General features: G+C 38.2%; 1 protein-coding gene across 2 annotated transcripts; it reads left to right on the top strand.

The window, feature by feature from the left end:
- Window positions 1-412: 412 nt before the first annotated feature.
- Window positions 413-17565, top strand: LOC113513539 (cell surface glycoprotein 1-like). Of its 2 annotated transcripts, none has more exons than XM_052892093.1 (9): window positions 413-581; window positions 3266-3627; window positions 4305-4419; window positions 5539-5654; window positions 6770-6888; window positions 8393-8535; window positions 9760-9888; window positions 10556-10818; window positions 11427-17565. In XM_052892093.1, exons 2-9 carry the CDS (start codon window positions 3559-3561, stop codon window positions 11703-11705), a joined length of 1233 nt encoding a protein of 410 aa, XP_052748053.1. In that variant the 5' UTR covers window positions 413-581; window positions 3266-3558; the 3' UTR covers window positions 11706-17565. The 2 variants fall into 2 exon arrangements, with proteins under 2 accessions (XP_052748053.1, XP_052748054.1); XM_052892094.1 differs by having other exon boundaries at window positions 414-581; window positions 11442-17565.
- Window positions 17566-17665: the final 100 nt, after the last annotated feature.

Genomic DNA, 17665 nt, shown 5'->3' with positions numbered 1-17665 from the left:
CATAAATAAATCGTAAATTATTTTCTTTTTTTTTTGCTTTTTTTAATAGTTAGTGTTTAATCTTTATTTTTTTAGTTATTTGATATTGGATAAAGGTGCAAAATCATATACATTATTATTAATAAAAATAAATATAAAAATTTACTATTTATTTTAACTGTCATAAATAAATATTAAAAAATAATAACTTTTAGTAAGTTTTTAAGCCACTAAATAATTGAAACAAAAAACAAAACTGTCATTTTGACATAAATTTTGGCTTCACTAAATTTACAAGAGTATGATTTTCGATTAAAAGGTAATAAAAGAATTTATTTCCTAACATTTCATACAAAAATAAATAATAAACACCGGTATTTTGATCACCGCGAAGTTGTAGACATCGAGCTTGCGTTTCGTTATCGCGCTAATTTCCGATTGGTCGCCATTTGCGCCACGATTGCTGGCCAAGAAACTTGTTCAAAGAAGAGGTTACTTGTTTTAATTTAATTGATAATTGTGCCTAAAAATATAGAAAAACAGTGTCAAAAACTCCGAAACATCTACCTATTTAATAGAAGCACGAAAAGTGCGTTATATAAGTGAGTACATTACTTATTCAATGCTTTACCTCTGAATTCATGATACACGTGTTAAAACTGTTTAGGAATTTTATCGGAAATAATTAGTTTTGTGCGAGTTTATCGTATAATTTTGTCTCCAATTGGTGGCCAGTAATATTGACGATAAATCCAAACTCTGTCATAGCATCGAAAGTCGGTCAGTAAATATTATTTTTAATTCTAGGCAATCTATTTTGGGATCTATGGACGTTGCACTACGATAAAACGTAGATTTATTTACAATCGTTTGAATTTAGAATATTGTCTGCAGCCAATGTACTATGTGCATTGTAATCAAAAAATCATCAGCGGTGTCTATGCAATTCACAAATATTTTATGCAATAGGTGAATAACATTGATTATAATTGTTTATAGAAGTTATATTATTTTAGAAATTATGTTTAATTGTTTTTTTTTTTCAATTTTGACATGACATGTGCGTTTTATATCATATATTGGTAATAGACTAACAATATTTTTTTAAATTGTTTATAGGCATAGGTAAATCACTTATAATTCTCTGAAGTTACACATATTAAGTAAAATTTCTCATAAATTCTTATTCAGGTCATTGTAATCTAAGTCGAATCAGCATTTACTTAGATAACACTTAATGTGTACTTAATGTTTTTGCTATATATGCATGTTTCTTTTTAGGATCATGAACCATTTGGTAGGAAGGCTTATCATTACTTTGTCTATCGGTTCATGTCTGTGACAGTGCTTTATCTAAGCAACTACAAACAATATTTACTTGAAATTTAGAATAGTTTTAGAAAATGGCCCACACATATTTTACTAGGGGTTCCTTATAATGTAAAATTTCAAAACGACCCTACCAGTACAAGTGTCAAATAAAGGGCTTTATTTCTACATTTAAAATTTTTATTTTAATAATGCTATTTTAAAATTATTTTTATGCAATATAGTTTTGAGTTATCACTGAAAATGTAATTTTTTAAATCCTCTGAAAGTTATAAAACAAAAAATCTGAAATATTCATACTTTATAAGCACTAATGTGTATATTACAGGAAAAATAAAAATGATTGTTTTGTCACAGTTTTTATTAGAGAAATTGTGAAAATTTATTTCATATTTTAACTCAATTTATTACATAACTAACTTTTGTTTAAGGACATTTAGTCCTTAAACAAAAGTTAGTTATGTAAACTAGTTTTAAACACAGATATAGTCCAAAATAAGAAATTTCTCATTGCAGTATCAATAATATTATTAATATTAGATGTATATTTCCTATAAGAAACAAATTTTGATTTACAATGCCATTTTTTTTTATATAAATACAGTGAATGCTAATGACAGGCGTGACAGATATGTATGTATGTATATAGTGAATGCTCTATATAAGCAACTTCTGTATAAGCAATATTCTTTATATTTTATTTATTCTACTCAGCTTAGTTAGTAAAAGAAATAAGTGAAAATATTTTCCAGATATGGTAAAGTATTTTATACTCCTTTTTTCCCCTATAAGCAACTTATCCCAATAACTTTTTTTTTAAATTGGTTCAAATTACTTGCTTATATAGAGCCTTCACTGTAACATTATTGACTGACTAAAACTATAGTTAGAAAGGCGGTCTTAATGCTAGTAGCATTTTCTACCAGTCAACCTTTGGGGTGAACAGTGAATCACAAACATAGTACTTTTTTTTTTAATATTAAGGGCTTTTACCTTCTTCAGGTATATCAGCCTTATCATACCTTGAATTGGGGGTCTACCATGATATGAAATTCCGAATTTTTAGAGTCAAATTTGTGTTTTAGTTCATACCCAAATCTGCCCAGTAAATGTTGCTTAACATTTTGCTTGTCATAAATCCTACCATAACAATTCAAAGAAAAATATTATTATATTTTAACATTTTTAATGTTTTTAAACTGTATTATGTAATTTAAACATCGAATTTTTACTTTGTTCAGGCTCAAAATTATGGAAAACATGGTAGGCCCTCTGATTTCTCAAATAAAGTTTTATCTAATTTCCTTAGACACAGAAAGAGGGGGGAAAGGGATTGTTAGTAATGGAGACTGAGAATCCTATTGCTAGCAATATGCCCAACCAGGTCGACCTCCTCGCGGTTCCCCCTGGAAACTATCATTGTTAATTCCCGATGAATTCATCATGATGGGCTAACTGGCCTTTTTTCATTCTCATCTATCACCCTTCACTGGTGCTCCGCCAGTGTATTCCGTTAGCGCAGGCCAAGTTAGTTGTTACCATACCATTTTCACCCATCAAATAAAAAAAGGGAGGTATTAATAGGCATCAATAATTTACAGAGATATTTAGAAATTTCTGATTTGGCTTCAGCTAATATAGACTGAAGAAGGTCAATCATCACCTTCCTTCTTTCAATTTAAATGGCTGCCATTAATTTTAATTGGAGATTCTGCCAACATATCTTTCTGCCCTTATCCCAATTAATATTTGGGGTCTGCATATTTTTTTTTATACAACTTAGAATGGCAGACAAGCCGACGGCCCACCTGATGGAAAGTGGTAACCGTCGCCTATAGTCACGAGCAGTACTATGGACAAAACAGAGTATACTGTTTCGCCCCTGATACTCCCCATTAGTTGCCATTCCTGAGGACTCATTATGTTAAAGCAATAATAAGAAATCACTTTGTTACAGCCTCCGAGAAGAATAGCAATGAAGATAGAAGAAAAACCCAAAAACAACTTTGCTACACTTATGAACACTGTGCCTCAAGTGATATATACACACACATTTAAGCACATTTAAGTAAATACCTCGATTATAGTCCGAGAGACGAACAATAGTCCGGACGACGTACTAAACTCATCTCGGTTATAGTCCAAGAGACGGAACAGTATTTTTTTTTTAATATCTAAGTTTTTCATATAATTTGTAAGTGTATGGAGTAGGTATTAATCGGTCATCGTCATACAATTGAGTGTTTAATAATGAAAATTCCGGATTCGACATCTAACGTTGGTGCTTACTATGGCAACGATGAGAATGGACAGTGGCAGGTGAGATATATTTTTTTATTTATTTACTTTGTACAAAAGTCAATTGCTTGATTAACTCTGTCCCATTAGTGTTTCAACCGTGAAGCAGTTGTGTTTGCATGGCTGTGTTTCGGTTTGAAGGGTGGGATATGGCGTGAATTTACTGGGTACAGTGAGTCCTCATGAATGGCAACGCAATATAAATATTGTCCCATAAAAAAAACCACAGCCAATTTTGATAAATTTGTATTGGACCAATTTATCAAAATACATCAAAATAAAAGTAAATTAAAATTAAATGTACCCGTAACCGGCGAGCGTGTATGACAAGATTGATGAATGTGGAAGAAGCGAAAGAGGTTTGTTTGAATCGAAGCATTTGGCGTTCCATTGTTTCTGCCTACCCTAATGGGAGACAGGCGTGACAGATATGTATGTATGTATGTATGTACATCAAAATAATTATTTAAATTTTGCTTGGGACCAATTTGTGCTTATTATGTTTTGAGATAAAAAAACAATTTTCCAAAATGGTTTTAGAATTGACTGAAATATGAGATACCAAAAAACCTTTTTGAAGTCTGTTAAAAAGAACTACTTTTTTACGTTTGTGTTGGTAGAATCCGTTCATGAGTATGACGGATGAATAAGCAGCCCATCATGATGAGAGAGCTATCGTAAAGTTTGTAACGTTGCAGCCAAACGGCGTGATGATAGAGAGCGGCGTTGGCGGAGGCGTGGTGGGCGGCGGCGACGCGGGCCCGCTGCGGCCGCCGCTGTACCCCGTACACCTGCCGCGCGGACACATACCTGGTAAGCTGCTGTGCCTTACTGATGGGCCCATCATACTTTGGGTGATAATGGAATGGTAACCCCACCCGCGCCATCGGTATACACCGGCGGGGCACCAGTGAAGGATGATAGGTGAGGATGAAGCTGGTCAGTTAGTCCACCGTGACGAATTCAACAAGAGTTGTTCACGATTGTCTCCAGGGGTAACCGCATGAAGGTCGACTTGATGGGGTATATCGATAGCATTAAGGCCTAATCTCCCTATTACTGACAATCCCTTTCCCCCCAACCATGGTGGTTTCCAGGGGAACCGCGCGGCGGTCGATCTAGTAGACCTGCGATGGGGGAAAGGGATTGTTATTAATGGAATCTAACAGCTCTATTAGCAGCTATTGCGAGGGGAAAGAGATTGCTAGCAATACACCCTAACAGGTCGATCTCCACGCGGTTCCCCTTGGAAACCAGAGTGACTAATTTATCGTTGAAATCGTCACGGTAGACTAACTGACCTGCCTTTTCATCCTCACCTATCATCCCTCACTGGTGCCCCGCCAGCGCACACTGTTAGTGCTTTCGGGACTACAATTTCATTATTATTATTATTTTTATTATAGCTTTTTCTCCACTTCAGTGGTCCCCAAGGGTGAAAGCCTCCTCCATCTTTTTCCACTTCTCCTTATCTGTAGCAAAATATTTGTCCAGTTTTTTCCTGCTGTCTTTATTATGTCATCTGCCCATCTCTTTCTTTGCCTTCCAACATTTCTTTTTGCTGCTGTACCTCGCCATTTTGTTGTTTGGAGAGGACAATTTCATTATCACCTATTAAAAAACCATACAGATGGCTCACCTGATGGTTTGTCACCATCAGTATAAAATAAATAAATAATCTTTATTTATTATCTACAAGGAATATTTTACATTGCATGATTATTTAGGATTTTAACTTAAAATTGTTGTCCTTGTGAGAGTCTGGAGTCTGAACTAGGTCGTAACCTGTACTACAGATCTGCAGGCTCTCTCCGGAGTTTTACAATATATTGCTGCACAGCTACATTGCTATATCAATGCAAGTATTGCGAGGTAAATATGGATATTTCCCTGTTACATTTAATGGATATATTTGTGACATCACTCCGTCAGGGTACGTGATGGCGGGCGCGTACTACCCCCCCGCGCCGTACGCCCCCGTGCCGCCGCCGCAGGACGATTTCGCTGATTACATGTGGATGGAGAACGAGGAGGAATTTGATAAACAGGTATGGTATCACACCGTGTATGTATCAGCTGTAAATTGTCCACTGCCGGATATAGGCCTCTCCCATAAAGAGGGGGGGGGGGGGGGGGTTGCCAGTAGTTGCCACGCTTGGCACGCGGGTTGGCAAACGCAGTTTGGTCGGCGGTCCACCTGATGGTAAGCGGTTACCGTAGCCTATAAACGCCTGGAATACCAGGGGCATTACGCGCTCCTTGCCCACCCTGAAGTAAACTCAACAAAAGGGGGTACCCCTTTTGTTCCTTTCAACCTGAAAAGAAAAAGAATAAACTAATGCTGTAGTCTCTTGGAATAACCTCGACAGGGAGCTCATTACATAACCTTCCTTTACCAGAGGGAGACTTTGTACCAAAGTCGATTGCTTGAGTACCTCTGTCCCATTCGTGTTTCAACCGTGAAGCAGCTGTGTTTGCATGGCTGTTTCGGTTTGAAGTGTGGGATATGGCGTGAATTTACTGGGTACAGAGGAATAACACCTGAATCCTCAGAAATGGCAACGCATGGGGGGTATCATGGGCGAAACAGTATACTCTGTTATGTCTATGGTACTGCTCATGTCTATAGACGACGGTTACCACTTTCCATCAGGTGGACCGTCAGCTTGTTTGCCATTCTCAGTTGTATAAAAAAAAACCTGAGCGTTCGTGTAGGAAACACCTCTGAAACCGCGCTGTACGCAACCGATTATAGGCTCTATAAGATGTTGGGGTGAATTTCCTGTCGATGGTTTGCTGTTCGATGGTAGAAAGTGTCTGCCATGAAAGCACAGCTGTTTCCAACACGAATGGCATAGAGGTGCCCAAGCAGAATATGTTCTAGTCATTTCAACCAGAGTATGGATTCCAGGTCTTTTTTTTTCTATGGGTGATAATGGAATGGCAACCCCACCCGTACTAACGGTATACACCAGCGGGGCACAAGTGAAGGACGATAGGTGAGGATGAAGCAGGTCAGTTAGCCCAACGTGACGAATTCAACAAGAATTGTTCACGATCGTTTCCAGGGGGAACCACGTGCAGTTCGACCTAATAGGGCATATTGCTAGCAATAGGGCTGTCAGACTCCATTGATAATAATCCCTTTCCCTCCTGATTTCAGGTCATGCAGCAGTTGGAAGAGGAGGCCCTTATGGAACAGTGCATAGAAGCGATGCTGGAGGATGAGCAGAGAGAGAGGCACAGGCCGGTCGCCAACGGACACAACCATCACTACCCCACGTCAGTATATACAGTTTGGTCGTGCCAACGTTGAATCAACGACTATCAAAACGTTTATTACATCTAGATAGGAAAGACCTCAAAATAATGATAGGGACAGTAACGGGCCATTGTCCATTAAACAAACATTTTTACATAATAGGAACCACAGACAGCCCTCTATGTCGAAATCCTGTATGTAGAAGTCCTCGGAACGGTGAGGTCGCTCTGTGAGGCCTGTGAAGGACCCAGGAAGTTTCTGCGCTTCTGGGCGGAGCTAGGTTGGCTGTACTAGCCACGACTCATACGCACAACGGCCCAAATGAGAGGCTAAGCGCGGAAAATAGAGTCCTATTTACTTTACACATTACAGTATATACATTTTGAAGACTTTGGACACCAGAGGGAGACTTTGTACAAAAGTCGATTGCTTGGGTACCTCTGTCCCATTCGTGTTTCAACCGTGAAGCAGTTGTGTTTGCATGGTTGTGTTTCAGTTTGAAGGGTGGGATATGGCGTGAATTTACAGGGTACAGAGGAATAACACCTGAGTCCTCAGGAATGGCAACGCATGGGGGGAACAGTATATTCTGTTATGTGCATGGTACTACTCATGTCTATAGGCGACGGTTACTACTTTCCATCAGGTGAGCCGTTAGCTTGTTTGCCATTCTAAGTTGTATAAAAAAAAGATTAAGATAAGTTCGTTTTTTAGGGTTCCGTACCTTCAATGGAAAAAACGGAACCCTAATAGCATCATTTCGTTATCCATCCGTATGTCTGTTAAGACCTTTTTTCTTAGGAATGCGTAGAGGTATCCAGTTGCAATTAACATCTGCAATCTCTTAAAGCAGTGAAACAATCGAGCTTCTAAATCGACGCATTTAGAAGATGAGGCCGTTTATGTTCCATTTATATCGCATATTTTGACATTTGCAAAGGGAATGCCCAATGTTCGTACTGCACGGGAATCGAACTCGCGACCTTTGGCAAGTGACTCGGTATGTCAGAACGTTAAACCACGAAAATCTTCAAAAAGGATATTTATTTGTTATTAGTTTTAGTCTTTTTTTTTTTATACAACTTAGAATGGCAAAAAAGCTGACGATCCACCAGATGGACAGTGGTAACAGTCGCCTATAGACATGAGCAGTACCGTGGACATAACAGAGTATACTATTTTGCCCATAATAACCCTCCATGCGTTGCCATTCCTGAAGACTCAGATATTATTCCTCTGTACCCTGTAAATTCATGCAATATCCCACCCTTCAAACCGGGGGGGAAAGGGATTGTTAGCAATGGAGTTTGAAAGCCCCATTGCTAGCAAGTATATTTGTTATTTATATATATTTATTCATTTATATATGTAATTTTAGTATGTATGTATATCAATAATTACTAGTACCGCATTCGAGTATTCTGACACTTCCCTATGGTTGACTGGGAGAGAATGCTTTTAGCATTGAGTCCGCCATGTACACATATATGTACTAATGAATAAATAAATAAATTGTTTTTCCAGAACAAGCAACGGTAACCCGTCCCTGTCGCTAGAGGAGACGGTGTCCAGGTCGACCCTCAACCCCCTCGCCGCCGAATTCGTGCCCACCTCCACGAGGGCGCGGCCCACGCCCACTGTTACACCCAGCACCACAACCAATACAGGTAACTTACATGCGGGGAAAGGCAGGGAAATGGAATGTTAGTAATTAATTCTTAAAACCCCATTGCTGGTCATGTCAGGTCGTCCTCCACGCGTTTCCTCCTGGAAAAATTTTTTTCGTTTTCAATAGATGACAATGGAATGGTAACTTCGCCAGCGCTAACGGTATACGCTGGCAGGGACCAGTGAGAGATGATAGGTGAGCATGAAAAGGCAGGTTAGTTAGCCCATCATGATGAATACACCTGGAATTCAGCACAATGGTTTCCAGGTGGGTCCATGTGGAGGTCGACCTGACGGTATATTGCTAGCAACTGGACTGGTAGTCCGCATTACTAACAATCCCTTTCCCCCTGGAAATCATGTCTTTGATTAATGTCGAATATTCCAGCATACAATGAGCCACTCCTTTCTTTCCCGTAGTGAAACTGTAGGGTTGATTATTAGACATAATGTACACTTTGGCATAATGCTACATATTCTATGGTAGTATTTCCTTTGTCATTAGCAAAATCATGTCATATGTAAAAGGAGTCTGTGAAAAAAATGATTTTAATACGTTTTTATTTTATATACAACTTAAAATGCCAAACAAGGTACAGAGGTGCCCAAGCAAACGACTTTTGTACAAAGTCTCCCTCTGGTAAGCAACCTTTGGTTAAAGGAGACCATATTGAATTTCCTGAAAGGAACAAAGAAATATTTTTATTCGAGTCAACTTAGATTTAAGCAGTGTTTATTTTAACGTCAACTATTTACTACTAACGGCCCGTCCTGGCGTCGCACGGGTAGACATTTTTAAATTTTAAAAAGTGGCCATTAAGGCTGCTCACGCGACGGAAGCTTTAAAACTACGGAATAACTTCTCCCGTTTTCCCAACATTTCCCTTCACTGCTCTGCTCTTATTGATCGTAGCGTGATGAAAAGTATACTTAAAAGTATACTAGTAATACTATAACATGCCCAGGAGTATGAAGAATAATTGTACCAAGTTTCGTTAAAATCCGTCGAGTAGTTTTTGTTTCTATAACGAACTTACAGACAGACAGACAGACAAAAATTTTACTGATTGCATTTTGGGCATCAGTATTGATCACTAATCACCCGCTGATAGTTATTTTGCAAATATATTTCATGTACAGAATTGACCTCTCTACAGATTTATTATAAGTACAGATAGTTTATAACTGGGCATTATTCTAAATAATTTCTTAACTCTTTCCAGAAAACAAATCGGATAAAACAGAATCGACAGAAGCGAGTTCACAAGACACGCCAGCCACAGAGGTATCCACAGATCAAGTAGACAGCAGCAAAGATACAGAACAGAGTAGAGAAGATTTTAAAACAGAAGGTAGGCGTTTAATTCGTAGATAGATACTCTTTATTGTTTCCTCCATAAGATTACAATCTATCTATCTATCCTATTTAAGAGCTGCGCTCTTGTCGTTGGATCTCTTGCCACTCACTACGATTGTCAGCGAGTCTCTTCGCCTCTTGATACGACACGACACCAACTGCTTCCTTGATCTGCCTGATGTAACTATGCCTCGTTCTCTCTCTCCCCCTCCTTCCTTCTACCTTACCTTCTATTATAATGTTCATAAGTTCGTCGTGTCGTATCAAGTGTCCCAACGTTTTTCCTTCTTCTGACCTCAATAGTTCTAATAACTTTTCTCTTTTCCTTAACCCTAAGCAGTACCTTGTCATTGCTAATTCGATCTTTCCAGCTAATTATCTCTTTCCTTCTCCAATACCACATTTCAAATTACAATAGTAAACTTAATATAAATACAAACAATTACAAAAAAATATACGACTAAGGGAACTTAAGAGGGATGGGCAGCAGCGTCCCTCTTAAAACATCACCAAAGCCCAACTGCGGTTGCCAACCCACCTGCAAAGCATGACAATTACTGGCAAATCCCTCCAATAGAGGGAGGCCTATGTTCAGCAGTGGACAGTAAACGGTTTTGTGTTGTGTTTTGTAATAAATGTTTTTTAATAAATGCATTTTACAGTTTCAGAATCAACACCGCCTACAGAAACACCGGAAGTTAGCGCAGCAGACATACAGACGGACAAGCGGAAAGATAAAAAAGACTCAAAGAAAGTGGATCCCAAGAAAACGGTTAAACAGGAAGTGAAAAAGGCTAAGCCGGTCGTAGTGAAGTCGGAGACCAAAGTGCAGCCCAAAAAGAAGGAAGTGAAAGTTGTCAAGAGTGAAACGAAAGTGGAAGAGAAGACCCCAAAAGTTGAAGAGCCTGCACCAGAAGTAGTTCAGGTTAGTTTGTAAATTGTTTATTTTCATGCTATGTTGTGTATGGGGTAGGAAGAAAGCTTTTTACCAGCAGGAGACTTTGTACAAAAGTTGTTTGCTTGGGCACCTCTGTACCATTCGTATTTCTACCGTGAAGCAGTTGTGTTTGCATGGCTGTGTTTCGGTTTGAAGGGTGGGATATGGCAGTGAATTTACAGCGTATGTCCAGCAGGGGATTGATAATGGCTGTAATGATTATGATGGTGTTGTTGATACTAGTTGAATTTTTTTTTACACAACTTAGAATGGCAAACAAGTTGACGGCCCACCTGATGGAAAGTGGTAACCGTCGCCTATAGACATGAGCAGCACCATAGACATAACAGAGTGTACTGTTTCGCCCACGATACCCCCCATGCGTTGCCATTCCTGAGGACTCGGGTGTTATTCCTCTGTACCCTGTAAATTCATGCCAAAGGGTGGGACCCTTCAAACCGAAACACAGCCATGCAAACACAACTGCTTCACGGTTGAAACACGAATGGGACAGAGGTACCCAAGCAAATGACTTTTGCACAAAGTCTCCCTCTGGTAATTTTTATTGAAAATTTTCTTTTACTTTGATTTTAAAGGAAACCACTTTACAGCCACAGCTACCGTCGACACCGACGCCTGTAGATGAGCCAGCAACAACCACGCCCGGCATCAAGCCAATCAACTACGCGGCGGCGGCGAAGGCGAACAAACCAAAAAAACCTACCACGCCCCCGGCCACGGACAAGACAACACCACCCCCGGTGAAAACAGAAAAGAAACCGGAACCGAAAGCCGAAATTAAGAAATCGAAAACCGATAAACCGGTCGCGAAGACGGAAAAGCCAGCGGTGCAAAGGAAGAACTCGGCCAAGTAAGGGTTGTCTTTCGGTATTTCAGTATGAAATCTAAGTGATGTAGTGTAAATGTACAAAATTATCGTTGTACTAGCGTTGCTAGTGATGTGTTTTTTTTTTTATCGATAAACGTGAATTATTTGGTTGTCGAATCGGTAACTAAGTTTTATATTATATAGTAACTTAGCGGTTTGACATTTGAAGTTGTTTGAAGTCTTACATTTCATCTCCTGTAATTATTAATTCGGATTTTACATATATATATATATATATATATGTTAAATTTAGATATAGAAAATGCAACTGTCTTATAAATAGTATGTATTTAGATAGATTTTGGTATATATATATATATATATACATACATATATATATATATATATATATATATATATATATATATATATATATATATATATATACATACATATATACATATATATATATATATATATATATATATATATATATATATATATATATATATATATATATATAAATGTGGGAATAAATCGAATAATTGTAGTGAAGAATTCGTAGTTCTCTGATAAAGGTTGGACGAATACAAAACTTAAAAAAAAAAATACACCTTTGTAAAGTAGGTTAAATTTACGTTATGTAATGAAAATTGTCACGATAGGTCAACATTACATTAATAAATAAAGAGTTTCAAATAATATATAAGTTTGCCAAAAAATATAGATTAATTCCGGTATTGAATAAATTTATTCAAGTGAAACTGCATGTAAAAACAGGTATCAAATGTGAAAAATTATAAAATCTATTTCAGTTTAAGTCGGACAATTATCAACCTTGATTTGTAGGCGTTATGGTCTATAATTGTATATCCCTAACAACGAATTTGGCTAAATTGAAATGTAATGGCACATATATATATATAATAACAGTCCACCGCTGAACATAAACCTTCCCCATAAGGGGAGTTTTGACAGTAGTTGCCACGTTTGGCAGGCGGGTTACAACTGCAGTTAGGCTTTTATAGATCTTTTAAGACGGCCGCTATAATGTGTTAATTTAACACATCATATATATATATAGAGAAGAAGAGAGAGGTAAGTAGATTTCTCTTAAAACATCTCTAAAAGCGTAACTGCAGTTGCCAGGGGGGAAAGGGATTGTTAGCAATGGAGTTTGACAGCCCCATTGCTAGCAATATGCCTTATTAGGTCGACCCCCACGTGGTTCCCCCTGAAAACCATCGTGAACAATTCTTGTTGAATTCGTCACGGTGGGCTAACTGACCTGCTTTATCCTCACCTATCATCCTGTACTGGTGCCCCGCCGGTGTATACCGATAGCGAGGGTGGGGTTACGATTCCATTATCATGCATTAAAAAAAAAACTGCAGTTGCCAACTCGTCTGTCAAGGTCATGGGGAAGGTTTATGTGTATCTATTTTTTTTTTTAATTAATTAGCATGCATGAATACATTAAAAAAAAAAAAACTGGATTTTTAGTACCACTTAAACCTCTTGGGCTTATGTGATACTTTCCATTTGGTTCTCAAATGTCAATATTTACATGAATATTCTGCTGTTTCAGCAAGGTTGGACAGTATTTATTTATTTAACTCTTTATTGCACCATAAATAAAAACATACAATGACAAGTGAATAATTCAAGTGAAATACAGTAACATAAATACAGATTGAAATATACACATAAAGGTACAAAAGGCGGTCTTATCGCTAGGGCGATCTCTTACAGACAACCTTTGGTTAAAGGAGAACAGATAGAAGTGGGCAGGTGGCGTGAGAGGGAATTAATAATTTTCGTAAATAAGCTTTCAGATTAAACTTTATGTATCTAACAGTGATATTGTTTCGCAAGTCGATAGGTAGAGAATTTACTAATCGCGGTATAAGGTGAAAACAGGCCAGTTAGCCCATCATGATGAATTCATCAGGAATTAACTATGATAGTTTCCAGGGGGACAGCGAGGAGATCGACCTGGTTGGGTATATTGTTAGCAACGGGATTCTCAGTCTCCATTACTAACAATCCCTTTCCCCCCAGGGTAGGCCAGTTAACCCATTGTGATGATCACGGCCAAGACGGCCCGTATGGAGGTCGACTTTACGTCTTACTTTAGTCCCATTGCTAGCATTATAGCTGTTTTGTGTTTCGTTCGCTCGCCATAGTAATTTTTTGCTCGAGTAGTGACTAGCTTGTTTTGCGCGGCGGAGTTGTATGAATTTCCCGTTTAAAAAATTGTACTTTAAAGACTATAAATCGGGCAACACTTATCTATCCATGTACAAGGTATTTTTTTTTTGATGGGTGAAAATGGTATGGTAACCCCGCCTGCGCTAACGGGATACGCTAGCGGAGCACCAGTGAAGGGTGATAGATGAGAATGAAAACAGGCCAGTTAGCCCGTCATGATGAATTCATCAGGAATTAACCATGACAGTTTCCAGGGGGAACAGCGAGGAGGTCGACCTGGTTGGGTATATTGCTAGCAATGGGGTTTTTAGCCTCCATTACTAACAATCCCTTTCCCCTCCTGTACAAGGTACTATTGAAATACATTCACCCGTATTAGCGTGAATTTAATAAACATACATTCAAATGTCTTTACAAACTCACATGCATGGTATCATTAGGAAGTTGTGTGGATTTATCGTGACAATGTTATATGAATTAAATTAAAAAAAAAATGTTGTTCAAGAGGACCTCCTTGCTAATTTACTCACTAGAGGGAGACTCTGTACAAAAGGCTTCATTCATGGGTACCATAGTTCTATTCATGTTTTTGACTTGCAGCCACTATGCTTGCATTGCTCGGTTTGAAGGGTGGGATATGGCAGTGAAATTACATGGTACAGAAGAATAACACTATAGTCTTCAAGAATGGCAACGCATGAGGTGTATGGGCGTTACAGTGTAACAAGAGGCTGCTTGTGTGTATAGCCGACGGTTGTGACTTACCATCAGGCGGGCCGTCAGCTTGCTTGATGTGTAATGTAATAATCGCGCGTCTATACGTGTTATCTTTAATTTACTTAAAAAGGAACGCATTCGTATTTGACAATTAGCGTGGCGATGGTTCGATTCCCGATTTTTGCCAATACCCGAACCTTTCAAGGTTTGGATGTCTTGGGTTGTGTCCAAACTGGGGACACAACCGCTTCCTAGTTTCCTAACTTGAGGAGCAGAAGCTATTTTGGTGTGCTTTTATGGCACTCATAATCGTTATGATCTCGGCCATTATCTGTCCACTGCCGGACATAGTCTTCCCCTATAGACTGCTATAAGGAATGGCCCCCAAGCCATTTGCATCCACTGACTCCCTGCAATTGGAGAATGTCATTTTTTTTCATTTTTACACTCGAAATATTGTTGGCTTCAAAATCTATAGGGTTCCGTGTGCGTTTTGGCTGTTGTGCCTGTCGATCATCTTTTATTTTTTACAACACAAGGGGCGAAAGACATGCCCAAACCATTCGTTGCATTATTTTCTTTACAGGATATAATAGCTTGCAAAATATTAAAGCTAGGAAGTTGTTTTTGGTATTAGCAAGAGGTCCTCTTAAATAATTAATCGGCCTTGTACAAAAGTGCACTGTTTGAGGGCGATTCTGAGGCACCGTTTCTAATCTTGTCTCTGGTTGTGACGTTTTGTCAGTTTCGCTACTTTATGGACTGCTTTATGAAACATTCATGATTTAGACGTTAACTATCCGCTGCTGATCATAAGCCTTCCCCTTATACTAGTAGTTGCCACGCTTGGCAGGTGGGTTGGCAACTGCAGATAGGTTTTTAGAGATGTTTTAATCTGACGCCTTCTGCCCATCTCTCGCTCTCCCTTAGTCACCTCTTACGACACCCACGGGAAAGGAAACGGTGGCCTATTCTATGCCGGAACCACACGGCCCAGCATATTCATAATTAGCTTACTCTGTACCCAGTAAATTCACTGCCATATCCCACCCTTCAAAGCGAAACAGCCATGCAAACAACTGCTTCACGGTAGAAACACGAATAGGACAGAGGTGTCCAAGCAAACGACTTTTGTACAAAGTCTCCCTCTGGTATTTGTGAGTTGGTTTTTATGACCAAGAGCGTTAGTTTTATTAGTCCTTGGCTTATTTTGCTGTCGCATTGGATTTAAAATTTAATAATATACATGGGACAGATAAAGGAAACACTAGGTGTCATGTCGTATAGGGAGGTCAAAGATATGGCCTGGGATAGAGCTGGCTGGAAGAGGATGCATGAATTAGTTGCACCGACAAAAGGAAATTTTTAAATGAAAAGAAGATATAATTGGTATGAATAGGAGATACAGACAGGAGAATGGTGCTTCAGAGTCGACGCCATTCTATCGGTAATTATCGGTTTTTGGGGAGGCCCATTCAAAATGCGGTCTCCCGTGACGGTATCGAAACCGGTTTTTAAATTATACCGGTATATAAAACCGGTTATGTTACACGGTTTACAAGTCATGTTTGACGAAAAACTATTTTTTTTTTTTTTATTATTGTTTCGACGAAAGTTTACTATATTTTTTTGTGTTGGATACATTTATGATTGTATGTACAGGTGTTTAAAAATATACCAAGTGGGGGGTGGAGGGGGGATAGTTTTAGGAATTGTCGATTTAGACATAGCATAGGTTATTGAATGTTAATGAAATTAATTTATAGGTTTTATTTATTAAATAAAAATTATATTATTTAGAAGAAAAAAAAACTTAAATTTTGATGGTATATATATGGGACCAACTTGAAAATAAGGTCTTTATATATTACAAAAAAAAAATCGGTTTTTTTTTTGTGAATATACTATTTTTGAAGTTGATTAAATGTATGTTTATTTATGAATCTTCACGCCATGTTCCTCGCGGGATGAACAGAAAGTACCTATCTCCGAATGTCTCTTAATTTGTGGCATTTTTTTTTTTATATTTTAATAACATATACTATGTGTATATATAAAGATTTAAGAGAATTCTTCGATTTCGCGTTAAGTCAAATTTGTAAATGGATTATCAATAATATTTGGACTTCTTTATCGATAACAAATCTATCGATAGACTCGTTATCGCCAGCCAGTCCGTGAGATAGAGATGGATAGATAGCCCTTTCTCACTCGAGCGCTGATCATAACGATTCTATCGAGATTTGTTTTAATTTACCATTTTACCCGCCCGCGCTATAGATATACGCTGGTGGAGCACCAGTGGAGGATGACAGACGAGGATGAAGGCAGGTCAGTTGGTCCGTAGAGACGAATTCACAGGAACTGACCACGATGGTTTCTTCTGCGATTGTGTTGAAATTATGAATATATTGCTAGCAATGGGGCTGTCGGCCCCAGTTATTAACAATCTCCCCTCCTCCCATGAGCTTATGGTTGTTCTTGGTATTATCCCCATGTTTTCGCTGTCAGCTTTTTCGACACAAACTATTTTATGTTTAATGAATATGGGCTATATGGGATTGTCTGACATATGCATATTTTTTTGGTATATTTTTAGACACCGTATACAGTAGAATCTCGATTATCCGAAACAATTAAAACCAGGATTAAAATCCGGATTATCCGGATTTTCGATTATATAATCGAAACCAGTTTCAAAGTCAAATCAAACGATACATAATTAAATTTTAGGATATTTTTTTTTTTATTATGTAAAGGGTTGTTTTTTTTTTATACCACTGAGGTGGCAAACGCGTACGGCCCATTTGATGGTAAATGGTTACCGTAGCCGATGAATACCTGCAATACCAGAGGTATTACGCGTTCGTTGCCGACCCCGAAGAAACCTCTTTACCCCCCTTTTTGAAGTTGTACATACGTCTTTTAAGCAAATTGATATATATAAAAAAAAAATACGGGCTATAAATATAATGGTTTACGTAATACCATTTCTAAATAGGCAACTAGAGCCGTGAAGTATAAGTCCGGATAACGGAATATCCGGATAATCGAATATCCGGATAATCGAGATTCTAC

This window comes from Galleria mellonella, unplaced genomic scaffold, assembly GCF_026898425.1.
Source record: "Galleria mellonella isolate WM207_F2 unplaced genomic scaffold, CSIRO_AGI_GalMel_v1 utg150, whole genome shotgun sequence".
Lineage (NCBI taxonomy): Eukaryota > Metazoa > Arthropoda > Insecta > Lepidoptera > Pyralidae > Galleria > Galleria mellonella.
The sequence above is the reverse complement of the archived record's forward strand: the minus strand, read 5'-3'. Positions and strand labels throughout refer to the sequence as shown.